The sequence below is a fragment of the Falco cherrug genome, chromosome 5 (assembly GCF_023634085.1).
Source record: "Falco cherrug isolate bFalChe1 chromosome 5, bFalChe1.pri, whole genome shotgun sequence".
Lineage (NCBI taxonomy): Eukaryota > Metazoa > Chordata > Aves > Falconiformes > Falconidae > Falco > Falco cherrug.
Window position 1 is genome coordinate 22,060,217 of NC_073701.1, and position 14,934 is coordinate 22,075,150.

Below are 14,934 nucleotides of genomic sequence, written 5' to 3' on the forward strand. Positions count from 1 at the left end.
TTTTTTTTTTTTTTTTTCTGGGCTAACATTTGAGGGCCATTAGATCTGTGCTCCTTTCAGTTAGCTACAGGAATTTTCTCTCCTCACTGAATACAGGGGTCCAGATCTCAGGGGTCTTCAATTTATTGCTTTGATTTTCATTGCTGTTGTGTCGGATGAACTGGCAGCAGGCAAACATACACAGGGGTCTGGTGAGGAGGAGACAACCCTGTGACAGGAGGGATATGGAGGGTCTCCTGGGAGTGGTGGCATCAGAGATTCTGTGGCACATGGATGGGGGTCTACACCCAGTGCCCCCAGCCCCGCAGAGGGTGGCCTTGGCTGCTGCCTCCAGTGCCACCTTCCTGCCCACTGACCCCTGTGGCTAGGCGGGCAGTAGCCCCTGGGAGGTCATGCTGACCTCAGTGGAGGCCACCCATCACTGCAACCCCACCTTTGTTTTTTGAACCAACTTGAACCAATGTGGAGTATGGAAAGCACGGGAGAACAGGAGGGGAAAACTTAAGGGAGGAGCAGGGGGAGAAGCAAACAGCCTAGGCACGGTGTTAAAATGAGAGACACTTTTTTTTCCCAGGATTATTTAAAGACCAAGGCTTGATCCCAATTTTCATCCTGATGATTTCACAGAGCGGGTACTGGAACTTCTTAGCTTTCAATGCCTCCAACACCCTGGGCTCTTTGGTTTGCCTTCAGAGAGTGCAAAGTTTGGGTTGTACATTTCCGAGCTGTTCTCCAGAGTTTTCAGATTTCCTAATCTACAGATGTTTAATGAAAATTATCATCGTCAAACAATGACCTGATTCCAGGATCCTGACACACTACATACAGCGTGCTATGTACAACAACATTATTTTTCTTATTTTTCCCCTTCACAAATGATTTGTTATTCTGTGAGATGCTGTCACAGGAGCCTGGATGTGATGTGTAAGATCTGCCACAAAAAACTTGGCACAAATGCCTTGCTCAAGTGGTTATAGACATTTTGGAGACGTATCTGATCCTCAGACAATAAGATCAGTGTTCTAGGGTTGGATGCTGCCAAGATTATATTGGCATAAAGGAGAGAGTTGGGTAGGGACTGAGGCATGTTCACGTGGCTGCTTCTGTGTCATGGGGATGGCAGTGTACATGTTGTCCCAGCGCCACATAGGAAAGCGTTCCTCTCACTTAATTACACCCATATATCAGCTCTTGGATTCAGAAACACATTCCATCCCTCACTCCAGGTAAAAAATTTCCTCAATTCAAATATGAGTTTTGCATTTGGGCATCACCCCAATCAAAACCTCCTTTTGCCTCCAGCAAATGGCTTGATTTTTCTGTAAGTGGAAAGTTGCCAGGATGAAGCAAACATCATGAAGGGAAGAACATTTGGCAGGAATGCTTAAGTGACTGCCAAGTGCTGAGTCGTCTATCACTTAAGAGTCAGTTCTCACTACTGCTAATTACAACTCCCATTGCTCCTTCAGAAACAGAGAGAAGGAAAACCTCTGGTAAAACATCTTTACCGTGGTCTATTCAAAGTGCAAACAGCATAAAGAATAAACAAACCACTACAAAAAAACCGCACCCAAGAATCTAAAAGTGACCTATTAAAATGGAATTCATTCCACTTTCTCTTTGTTGTCAATGAAAGAGAAAGAGCAGAATACCTATGTCAGTTCAGTAAGAGTCTGCCTGTCCACAAGCAAAGAACAGGAAGGTACAATTAGTCTGTACGGTGTACAACCTGAATGGTATGCGGCACTTGTGGACCTGTCTGAAAGATAAAGCTACCTGATACTTTGAAATACCCCCTAAAATATTTGGTTAATGGGAGTGAAGAGATACACCCGCACTCACACATCCACTCACTCAGTCCTGGGAACAGACAGACTGTGCACAGGCACAAGGCGCGGGGAAAACAATGGACAGGACTTGCATAGGGAAGGGAATACCCATGGAACTTGTCTACATCTTTCAAATACTCCCTTTGGTAAAAAAACCTGGAAGAACTTCAGATTCTTATGGCTGTACTGCTTGCCCCAGCACTGTTTAAAAGATGTAAGAGCTATTGAGAAAGACAAATAGACAGTGATTGCTTCAAGGCCTCTAATTCAATTAGAAATCGTGGAATCCTTTAAATTCACTTCTTTCACTGTCATTCACAAAAGGTTTATTATGCGTGTAGAGAAGATAATCCAGTTTGAAATTACTAACTCTTCCATAGCCACCTTCAGAGCAGAGTTAATGTCTGCAAAAGCAGTAAGGCACACTTCAGAACTTCATAGCTTTAGGTACCTGTGGCTCCACAATACTATATGTGTGCAAAAGCAGAGTAAAATCTCTTCAGGTACAATGGTGTAGCATCCAGTCTTTCTCACAGGTAAAGGAAGAAATCACACAGAAACTTCTATGTTATACCTTAAGGACTAGGTTCTCAAGTCTTCCTTTAAGTACATTACACACGTTTATTTCAGAATGATGCTGGGTTTCACAGCCATGAATCTGACTGTTTTCATAAAGAGCACTGTCATTGGTATGTATTTAAGGATACATTTTTGGTGTTGGAAGATTATAGAGATATCCAGGGAGAGAGGACGGACGACAGGAGACCAGACCAGGTGGCAGAGCGCAGACCCAGAAATAGGCTTGTCAGAAGCAAGGAAGGCTCTGCTTTGTACTGAAAAGTTTATCTGTGGAGCTTGAGTCTCTGTTCCCAAAACCCATCTGTGTTCAAGACCTTAGGGAAGTAACTATGGAAGCAGAGTTGTTCTCCCAGTGAGGCACTAAGCAATTTCCACTCTTCTGCTTCCACTCACAGTCAAATTCTGCCACTCTTGCTCTTCTTGAATAATACTATTCTAGGAGATCAGCTTCACATACAGGAATGAGACAATCTTCACAGCGAGGTGAGTTGAAAATTACAGCTTTGCAAAAGAAATGTGTTCACGGGTACATAGCTCTGAAATAAGATGCTGAATCTGCTGAGAGAGTTACTCTTACAGTCAAATGAGAGAAGGAATGACTTTATAATTTACAAGCACTTCTTACCCAATTTCACAAGCTGAGGCAGGGAAGTATTGCTGCCTCTTTCAGTACAAGCAGTCACTGAAAGGTTGTAAATGTCCCCCGGAGGCAAGCTCAACACTGCAGTCATCACATTGCGTGTTACCTACAGTAATTAGACACCAACTGTTAAAAATATGATGCAAACCATACATCTTTCTTGTAAAATCAATCAGGTCACATAATATACTACAAAGAAAGTTCTGTGCATCACAGCAGATGTCTTCTGCATACTGTAGACTTGTTACATGAACCAGTTCACACTGACACCAACTGTAGAAAGCCATAACACTCGGCAGAATACCACAATGTAAAAAGAAGACAGTCTTAGGCTGTATTTTCTATGCCAGCAGTGAAAAATTAAGGAGAAACTAAAATCTCCCTCACATGAATGAGAATACTCTTGCATCTAGATTTTTCAAGTTGTGCAAAATGCTGAACAAGCCATGGATTTGAGTCCATTGCAATTTTATAGGAATTTAAATCAGGTCAGATATCTCTAAGAAGAGTACACAAGACACATATAGGCAAGCCTTCACATGTCCTAAGAACCTGCATATTGAATCCAGCTGGGCAAATCTAACACCTACCTGGGTACCTGTCGACTTGACAATAGATCTCAGGGCCTGACTTCTGTCATCTGCGAGTTTGAAACCAGATATGATCCAAAACTGAGCTGAGCTTCAAATGACTGAATAAATCCTTCCTGTTATTTTGGAAGTAAGCTCCCCATTTCTCCAGGGTCATGGAGAAGGACGCAGAACTCAGATACTGCAACAGACTGCTTTCAGAGCACTTGTAGACTATCTACAAAGGGCACATTCAGGAATTGCATGCTGGTTTTCATAGTCACTTAATTTTCAGGCTGAAGTTTTTGGTTCCAAGAGAAACAGACAGTTCTGAATAAAGACTAACAGGACTATGCACGTTATTTTCATCGCTTCTCTACAAACTGACCAACTTCTACAGAGTCTTGGGAAGTACACACATAGCAGGAAGAAAAAGTCATCATTGCCTGATAGTGTTACCTATTTATTGTAATAATTGCTCAAGAAAAACAACCATAATAGCAATCTTAATAAATCAGATAAAGACATTACAATATAGTAAGATTTTTAAAGGAAACAATTTCTGGAAGTGACTAACAGAGCTTAGAAGAACAGATATACCCTGATGCCTGCAAGTGTGTACCCATATTTACAAATGTGAGAAGGACCATAAAAGCCAGAAGTAGGTTGTTGCAGGAATTTCCTAAAGAATACTTTCTGGGTTCCCTTGTCCTGAAAATAATATAAAGACAAACATTTCTAAGAACATTCCTAAAGCTTTGAAGTTTTATTTGCTCTACTGTGAATACTCTCTATAATAATATAATATAGTAATATACTCTACTGTGAATAGTCTCTATTTTAATTTTTTGAGTAATCTAAAATTACATATGCAATATTCTTTTTAACTTAGTTTCCTATTCAATGTCTATTTTATATTTATTTAATTTGAGATTTTCACATTCAGTGAAGTTGAATGGCACACAAATCAGATTTTCCCTGGAAGAATAATAACCTTACACAGAACATGACTTTTGGAAGAAAGAGAGGAGAGGGATATCACAGCGCAATTTTTTAAGAATTCAATTGTTAGAATATTTTATTTGTAATAATTAAAAAAATTAAAATGTGGAGTTTTCTTCCTCATTTGAAACAAAGATCCAAATATTGGAAGTTCCTGCTGTTCAGAAAGGTCATGTTTTTGAACAGTTTTACTAATCATGTAATTAGATTCATGCTGCTACAAGCTCCAGATGGGTGCACTCCTGCAGCCGCTAGGAATCCAATGAAAGCCAGGGTGCTCCATATAAATCCAAATGGAAACTGCTGAAGAATTTGCACTTATGCTGAAAAAACAATTCCCGTTCAGCACCTGCTGAGCCTTCAGTTGTAGAAGGGAAACCTTTCCCTTGAAAAAGATCAGACACTTTCTCCCTGTCAAGGATCGAAAGATCAGTAGTGGTGTAGAAGACAGTCACAGGCCACAAGTTGTATGAAGCTACACCGCTGGCCATATATGTTCCTGCCCTGCAATGCTCCACTGCTAGTTCAACCACTATTCACTGGATGTCCAGGGGCTGCTCTTTTGCTTCAGATTAAACATGCATCTCAGTATCCTGCAGCAGCATGACTTTAATCCATAACTGGAAACCCCAGATTTCTTTTTCTAAGTGATTTTTAAATATGCTGGAAAAGTTCAAGAGAATGTGCTAGGAATGCATCTTAACATCTGGCAAGTTTTCTAAGTGCACACATTCTGGGTGAAGTACTCAACCCATCAGTTACAGTGGAACTTGTACTCTAACAGAAAATGAAAACAATGTAATTTGTAGGGAAGTCTGTTAGATAAAGTCAGGAAATAGAATGGCCTGAATGAACTAAAATAATGCAGCCATTAGTCTGCCTATTAATAGATAGAAATTGAAAAGACCAATTGGAAATTGTTCACTAAAAAATACTCATGTTTTACTGTCTGCAGCTCAGAACTTTGTAAGCTACTTCTAACTTCTTACACTTGTGCTGGATCACCACAGAATCATTTTGTCCATGGGCTGTTTTGAGAGCCTGAGCATTAGAAATGCCCGCTAACACTGTGAAGCAACTTTACCTCATCAGGCTTCTGTCAGTCTTAATGAACTTGCTTAAACTTTGTAGTACAAATTTATCAACTCAGCAAAAAAATCCAACCTAACAGAGTAACACCTTCCTCACTCATACTTACACTCTTCTTGATTTTTTTCTTTCCTTCTGCAATGACCATCCAATGTAACATCCTGGAATGAGAAAGGTCAGTACCATCTCCTCCATAGGTCCAGGTGACATACAAAAGGTGGTTATAATATTCTACAGAGGTAATCTCGGGTGCCACTGGTGCTGAAGGAAGAAGGAAAGTGTATTACAGACTTGCCTAACACAGTTGATTACCAAATCCAGTAATACATGTCTTTCAAAGGATACTATTTGGAAGAAAGCATCACAAAGATAGCAGAAAAATATTAGTACAAGTGTCTGCACCTGAGTGCTAGCTGAAAGAAATGAAAACCAGCATTTAACCTGGGAGATACGCAGAAGAAAAATACATTTTTGTTTTCAATATTTTAGTTGTATGGGTTTCTTTTAAATTATCACAAAGCTACTGGCTGATACAAATAATTTTTGAGTCAACATTTACAAATGGAATTAACAAGTCAAGTTAAAAGCCTCAGATATTGCTTCACCGTGTTATAGCGCTGAAAAGAAATGACAATCAGTGAGAAATCAAGAATTTCCACACTGAATAATTTGGATGGCTTTTCCACAGGAAAAAAGTATCTTCTCTTCACTGAGCTTGCATCTTCCTAGGAGGAAAAGCCCCCAAGCCTGCAGTTTTCCAAAGAACATCTTTTTGCATGAAAAGTTATGGCCACCTTTGTTCCCAGGGTGAAAGTCCCACCCCTGCAGAAGGCAGCCATCAGCTGACTGCACCCTAAACAACAAATGTCTCATCTACAGGCATATGATAGCTACACTATTAGGTATTAGGTGAAGCAGCTGTTGTCCCTCCTCTTCCTCCACATACCCAGCTCCTGCCTAGCACTGTGCCCTGCGCTGCACAGCTCACTGTCCCACCGCAGCCCCATCAGCCTGTTTGACGGCTTGTCTCATGCTGGAGCTGCCACCAAGTCCTTGGCTCTCTGTGCAGCCAAGAAGAAAGAGAGCAACCTCCAAAGCAACTCATCTCCTCCTAAAATAGCAATTTAAGATGAGAATTACCTCTTGGAGGTGCCTGTCTGTTAACTGCAGAGGCAGTAGAGCTGCTCAGCTCACCTCGATTGCCTAATTCGGACGTGCAGGTCCCCCGTTAGGATCTAAGTTAAAACTGATGGAGACCCAAAAGTGAAAGTCAGTGATAGGCAGAGATCATAATCCCTTCAAACCGGTATCAGTGGGATAACCCAGATAAAACGGGGAAGTGTACAAATCTGCGTGCTTGGCAGATTCTTTAGGAGTACTGCAGGAAAAAAAAATAACGTGGACTGACTGCTCTACCCTTGCACAAGCCCCGCTGGGTCCAGCGAGTCCGTGCAAATGCTGCCTGGCAGGAAGCCCCTTCCCAGCACAGCCCGGGCGCCCTGCGCACCCAGGGGCGCCAGCAGCCCCGACAAACGCAGGCGGCAGCAGGAGCTCGGGTCTGTTGGAAAGGGCCACAAGATGTCACTGCTGCTTTCACGAAAGATTCTAAGACACATTCTGGATTAAGGAAGAGATTTGCTGAAGCAATCACTGAGGAAGGCGGTGGATACAATGCACAGACAGTTTAGAGCCATCTAGAAAAGTTTAGTGCGACTATTCTCTCAAATTTATCTTGAAAATGTCCTTTTATGTTGTTGAGAGGAAGCAACCTTATTTAATATAAAATCTTTCAAATAATGCTTCTTTTAATTTCTATAGTTCCCAGTCCATCCCTGCACAAGGACTGTGTATTCCTTCCAATTTAATGTCACAACTGGCATGAATCTTATGCAATAATAATAATAATTTCCTCCTATACTTAATTATTGATGACATGCTTTTCCCTCTTAACTTTCATACACCCGTTTGCTTTAGGTATCTGGCAATGAATGTCCAGGATGTATGAAACAAGACTACGAGGCCAGGGCTCGTGTGACCCACTCCCCCAGCACCACATGTTCCACGGGGAACTGAGCGTCACAGAGAGACTGTAAGAAATGACATCCCGTTGCTGACCTGGCCCAAAGTAACAGCTGAAGGCATCCACGGGACCAACAGACAGATGTGGCAGCGCTCTCCAACACCAAGAGTCTGTCTTTCTTACTCTTTTTGCTTCTCTAAAGCTAAAAGAATTCTCATTGAAAAATAAAATGTTGGTGGTCTAAAGTGCCCTTGCTTATGATTGCTTTAAATCCAGCTGTTTACAGCAGATGGCATTAAAAACCCATTAGTCACCACAGCAACACTGGCAGGGCCACAATCTCTCTGCGTTATAACAACAGCATGCAACTGTTGATGCAAGAGTCTGAGAGAAGAAATGCTGTTTCTGATAAGTCTCTGGGATCTCCCAAATCTCCCCCACTCTCCTGGGAACATCCGACCAGCTGTTAAGGGAGAGAGCTGTACATCATCTGGTCTCTTGTAATACCTTTTTAATTCCAGGTACTGCAGGTCAGTAAAGCCCCAGCCTTGCTATAGACTCCCCATGAGCATGGAATCCTGCATTAGGGAAATGGCTTGTCTGCTCTGAGCTTTCTGCAAGGTGTGGTCCCGAACTCCCAGATGATCCTTCTGCTTTGTTTTTAAAAAATCGGGCTTATGTTCCAGGTGCAGAGGTTAGCTTTCCACTTATACACAGAAGAACTGACAGATGGTGCACTGTCAAGAAGACTACAATACCTTCGTTCTAGTACTTCAAAATTTAGGGCTTTTTGGTGTGGGTTTTTTGTTTGTTTGTTTGTTTTATTTCCTGGCAACCTATGCAAGGGAGGTAGCATTGTTCAGAGTGATGCAAAATGGGACCGAGTGCTTCATAAAACCATCTGTTTCCTCTCTGGAAAGAAAGAGGCTGAGGGTGATAAAGAACTCTGCAGTCCCCTGGTAACTTGAAAGAGTGAAAAGGCATCATCTACTGGGGACAAACATTTCAAACCTGCAGACATGAAAAATTGGCATGCCACTTTCTAGCAAGTTAGCCCAAGAGCTGTCCCTGGACAGAGCTGAAGAGATTGCAACTAATAAGGCAATCAGAAGACCAGAGTGTATTTAATGCTCACATGCAGTGGTGACCATCTATTGATAAGTGCTTGTAATTCGATCAAATCAGATTTCTTTGTTAGGTCTCTTCCCTCAAAATGCTGTGATCTGGCTCACTGCTATTCAGCATTTTCATCAATACTCTGGAAGTAAAAGCACTGCTGACAAACCATGCAAGTAACATGGCAAACGGCAGAGAGGTGGAAGATTTGGACAGGGTTGTGATTTGAATTATTGGTCCCTACGCTGGGCTTGCTCAAGCAAAATATATTTCAAAGTACCAGGTGCAAGTTGAGTCTTTAGGAAAAAAAACGTAGACAACACTTCTCAAATGATAAATTATGTCTATTCCATGGCTTCTAACACAAATGAACACAGATCTCCATTGTGATGCCATAGCAAATGCAATCATCTAGATGCACAAACAGAAGAGCACTGAATAGGGAGCTGATTTTGCCTCTGTAGGAGTATTCAGCAGGCTGGTATTACACTTTCAGTTACCACGTACTTTGGTAAAGACAGTAAAAATAAGAGAGGCAGAGTTGGGGGAAAAATAACATGAGAAAATGGCTTACAGTGAGAGCACCTGAAGCATTCAATGGAAGCAACTTATTAACAGAAAAGAGTGAAATTAAAAAAGCTTGGTGTCTCTTCAATCAATAAGAGAAAATTAACAAGTTAACAAGAATTACGGACTGGATATTAAAACTAGAAAAATTCAGATCAAAAGCAAAAGATAAACCATTGACAATATGAGGAATGAGGAATTAAGCACTGACACAATTTTCCCATTGGATATTTTCTGGATATTTTCACCTAAGATCATTTTGAAGGGAGGTTTTTCCAGTCATCAATGGATGATGTTGTCTAAGGGATCCATCCATTTCTGATTTTGTTTGCATCTGCTAGTTAAGGAGCTGATCCACTTTTCATCTAATAGCAGTAACAGTGTTTACTTTCACCACACAGAGATCCAGACTTATCCCTATTACAGCTAATACTTTAGAACAGCCTTAATCTCCTGCATTTCTGCTGAAGGTTTCTGGAGAGACAATATTGAAGTGTGATGGTCCCACTGGAACATTCCACTCTAAAACGCTGAATCAGGTACCCAAATCAGCTGAAAAAGACATTTTTCCCCTGATATAGCAACCAACCAGCTGGAAAATTGCTTCCTTATAGTGCTACAGAAATGTTGATGCCAAAGGACAATGAATATCCCTGAAGACCCTTCATGGGACTCCGGTGGGTGCTATGGGTTTCTGATACACTACAGAAGTGCCAGGGTTTGTCAGCAGTTAAACTTGGTATCAGATTATCTCAGGATAGGAGGGTTTCTGGAGACTTCAGTGGAGCTAGGACTTAACTGACTGATAACTACTCTGTTGTGGCCCTGTCAGGCACAGGCACTATTCGTCATCATTACAAATGGGTCTTATTCAGTTTCTTCCTCAGTTACATCCTCTTAGCCTCTCACCAAACAGAAAATCTGGAACTAAGCTAGTATCTCCTTTGGAGGGAGTGGCTGGGACCTTGTAGGCTGATTTTCCTCATAATTTGTTTTCTACAGATGGAAAAGAAGAGCAACTCATACTTTAATTCCTCTCATGGCGCATCTGAATTATATCACCTATACTTCTGCAAGATGAACTAAACAGTGGTGCACAAAAGCAAAATGATGCAATAGGGAACTTTGACTCAACCCTCATGGATGCTAGGAAAACATGGCAAGGCCCTAACAGGACCTCTTATATGCTAATCCCTCTATGGCTGATCTGTTTGACATACTGAAGATTCAAAACCAAAGAATCTGACATGAGACAATGGAGTGTGTTAAATGCACGGCTCGTGCCAACTGCAAGAGGGCAATCCACATGGTTATATCAATTTGCTGCACTTTTAGAATCCAGATTACAAATGACTTGCCAACGCCACAGTTTCCCAAGGCTAATTTAGCCAGCATGGGTGCAATGCCTTGATCACAGGAGCACCCTTCTCTCCTTGCAAGTGAAAAACACCCAGCGGAAAAAGAAAAGCTGGAGGGCAAGAATAACGTGCTCCCAGGCATAGTACCTGCCTCAGTCTGCCTAGCAGTGCATAACTCCCTGTTAGGGTGCCACACAAGCCATGCTCTGATCTGTGGATTACTGGGAGGGGGACGGAGGAGGAAAAAGCATTTGGAAATATTGCAAATATAAGGAAAAATGTTTCTTAATACTAGCAAACCTAAGAATTTAGATTTACTTAGCTACACATTCATTTCTCCATGTGTAAATCATATGGTGTTGTAGAAGATGAGCAGGATCACCGGCCCACACTGGAGCCATGCACTCAGCTGATGGAGGACTGGAACAAGGAAATCAAGAATTGTGCTTTGCATCGGAAAATTATATATATTTATTAAAAGCTGTCCTCAGAGCTTTCCTTAAAAAAAAAAAAAATTAAAAATTAATCCCCCCACCCCCCCAGTTAGCTGTTACATATCCTAACTTGCAAGTATCTGCTGGTGAAACACAACACCCAAGTCAGACTTTCTCAGCGCATCTGCTCCTGGGAGCATTTCCACAGTCTTTTCAGATGGCTGCTTACCTGTTATGAAGCTGATGGTGGAACTGTCACAGCAGCTCAGCTCTGGGTCCCCCCAAGTCACCATGGTGACCCGGAAATTGTAATACCAAGCAGGCAGCAGGTTAGCGACTCTCTGTAAAGCGACAAAAAACAAACAGCAGCTCAGGAGAAAATTCACCGTCCCAACAATATTTGCAAAATCTAGTGTCCACACTCATCTTACTGAGCTCCCATTTCTCACTCCAGTGGAAATCTCTGAAATTTGGTGTTTGAATTGATTCAAAACTCCATGCCGTGGGAGCGAACACGGTTGTGATGGCTCTGCTGCTCACAGCCACATCTAGGTGGTCCCAGGTCTCACCCGCCACAGGAACCACCCAGTGACTTCCACAGCAGTGAGAACGATTCCCCCAGAGCAATCTTTCATCACAAAATTCTGATTTGATGAAGGCAGAATATTTAACTGGAAAATGTAGGCTTTCCTATCTCAATTAAACAGGGTTTGAGGATAAATTAGAAATGCTTTTGACTCAGATATTGTCACTTCAAAAGACTTATTTTTTTCCAATTTTCAAAGTGTATTTCATTTGGTATTATCATTTATTATAAATGAAATATGAATGAAACATAAATGACTTATGAGACATAAATTATATATATAAATAAAAATGAGATACAAATGAAGTATAAAATGGAATACATTTTATATTATAATATCATACGTAATACTTAAGTTAAATTCAAACTGCCAGCACCAAAAGCTTCAAATGTTTCATTTCGTGATTAAATGAAAAGCTTCATGATATTTTTAAAATTCAAAATAAAAACAAATTAGAAATAATGAAAATTTTCAACAAATTAGAAACTGCTGGGTTTATGTATCTCTGCTGTTTGCAGTGGCCTTTTTCCCCCACAGATACTTCAAGGCAATCCAAATATAGGGTTTGTGAACTATACTTTTTATGCTTTTTAGAAAAAATTGTATCCAATTAACACCAAAACCTTGAAGATGCTTGGGCTTCTTCTGACATGCACTTGGTATAACATTATACCAACATTGCTTTGACAATTTTAAAATAAGATACAGAGCACAAAAAGCATGAAGTAACTAAACAGTGTTAAAGGGCAAATTCAGTGCCAAAGTTTCTTACCAAGTGATAACTCTTCAGGAAGTAATTTTTTATCTAAGCTGTCAGATAGCTTGATTTTTTTATTCCCTTGTGTTCTCACTGGGTTTGACACTGTTGCCCCAGAATACACCACTCACAGGTGTCAGTAGATCATAGGGAAATCTGCGGCACTCGGTGGGATTCTGGAGCACCGCTAGGGAACCCACACAAAAGTCCACCCTTACCTACCTGTATGTTAAATGCTGTAACAGAAGAACAGGTAGAGACTCATTCTAATTTAGGCTTACTTTTTGAAATTATTCTTTAAGAAATGTCCATTTTAGCTGTGATATAGCAGTGTCACATTTCAGACTGAAATTCAGACACAGAAATTCCAACTTGGCTTCCTTGAGCAGGATTTGCAACCTTAAGGGACGATATCATCTCATTTTCTACTGAACCACATTAACTCGGGTATTAATCTAATTGTGCTGAGTCATGATTACAAGTTATTAATTACTCATTTGCTAAGTTATTTTTTTGGTTTTAATTTCCCTGGAGATTTATATGCTAGATTTACAGTCACGTACCCAATTACAGTTAAGCTGCTGTAGCCAAAATGACTCCACAAATGGTATTATGCAAATCAATTACGGTAAATCACTGTGGCTATCATAAGCAGCAAAAGTTATTGCTATCCTTTTTGCATACTCACAACTTTCTGAACAACTAATTTCCTCTAAAATTGCTTGCTGTCTTGTGCTACAGTGAAGCCTGAATAAAATCTGCTCACCTCCTCTAGGAACTAAGGGAAAAGAGGAGGAGAATTTCACTTTATTTCTGCAACATGCACGAGCGTACACATGTAAGTGTGTTCTTCTAAAGACCAGTCTCCACCCAGTTGAAATCTTGGCATAAGTCACAAAAGCATCTCTGCAGCTAAGCCTTCCAGATGGCACACTGCAAGACTAGCCTGCAAGCCCCAAATGCATATTATCAGTATTAATTATGTAGATAAGGCTTTAGACTACTCCCCCTGAGGAGATGATGGCATTTTTAAAGCCTTGACTGACAAACTGACCCACAAACTGAAGCTGCCTCTGGACTTGCTGAACATGCCCATTTGTCATCAAAAAAAGAGGCTCATCTCCTATCTCATTGCTCTGCTTAAAATTTAGCATGGTTCAGCTGGCATTCCCTTACTTTAGAACAGAAAATGCCTCTAGCATCCTGGCCATCTTCTCTACTTTGCCTGAAAAAATGTGCCAGGCTTAAAGGCATATATACACATTCATGGGGGAAAAGCTGGGCAAAGAAATGTCACAAGGTGCCAGGGCCACACAGGCTTGGGAAAGCAATAGTCAGCAATGGTCACTTTACCACAGAGGCAGTTAAGGAGACAGTTGCTGCTATTTCATAGTAGGTTGTCCACTCGGAGGTCATCGTTGATGGGTTGAAGTAAAACATTTCTACAACGTATTTCCTGAACACCCCAAGGAAAGGTCTGTTCCAGCTCAAAACAACAGCAGTAGGTCCCAAAGGGTAAAGCGTCAGATCCTTTATTCCAGTGGGCACTATAAACCAGAAATTGTGGTTAGCAATGTGTGGGTTATCAGTTACACTTCATTTTAAAACACCACCTTTCCTGAAACAAGTTCTACCTGTTTCTGGTTTGTTCCCGACTTTAATTCCCAAGAGTTTTCTTGTCACAAGCAGTTGAATACCATTTTTTCACCATTTGTTCTCCAGTTTGTTAAGTCTACTTTTTCAGAAATGACTACAGGCTACTGGTGTTGGCTGCTTAGCTTGAGATAAAGTACAGGGCTTGCTTTTTCATAAATGGAGGGCTCCATTCTACTCTGAAAATCAGGATGTTTAGGAGTTATTACAAGTGGCTCAAAAACAAAAGCATCAAAAGCCATAACACTTTGGAAGATGAAGACTATGAGAAAGAACAGTTCTTATATCTAGCCCTCCTTCCCTGGGGAACCTAAAGGTGCTGTCGTGTATTGCTATTCTTGTCTCGCAGATGATGAAGTCGTCAAGTGATTTGAAAAATGTCACATAAGGGTCAACTTCTGCATCCCTTACTAGTCTGGAAAGCAATTATTCCTCATGACTTAACTAAGGCTACTTAAATAAGTACTTTGCTAACATTTGCAAGAGTTGCAGAGCCCCAGCTATTGCACACTGGGTCAGAGCCAAGACTGGCACCCAGATTACTTCAGCCCATGTTAGCACATGATTGTCTTTGCCTTCATAAATCATTTACCACATCTTTTCTTTGCTTTCTCTAAAGTGTTAATACCCAGTGAAAGTGAGGCTTAGGATAAATATGGGGAGAATTGAATACTTTTTAAAAGTATATTTTATCTTATTTCCGTTTCATTCATTAAGCACCACTGATAGTTCTA

General features: G+C 40.9%; 1 protein-coding gene across 1 annotated transcript in view; it reads right to left on the reverse strand.

The window, feature by feature from the left end:
• Positions 1-14,934, reverse strand: part of PTPRO (protein tyrosine phosphatase receptor type O) — a 155,398-nt gene that overhangs the window by 31,513 nt on the left and 108,951 nt on the right. Inside the window, 4 exon segments of the mRNA XM_055711435.1 lie at positions 3,034-3,154; positions 5,818-5,969; positions 11,433-11,544; positions 13,901-14,094. Coding sequence (XP_055567410.1) covers positions 3,034-3,154; positions 5,818-5,969; positions 11,433-11,544; positions 13,901-14,094 — 579 coding nt within the window.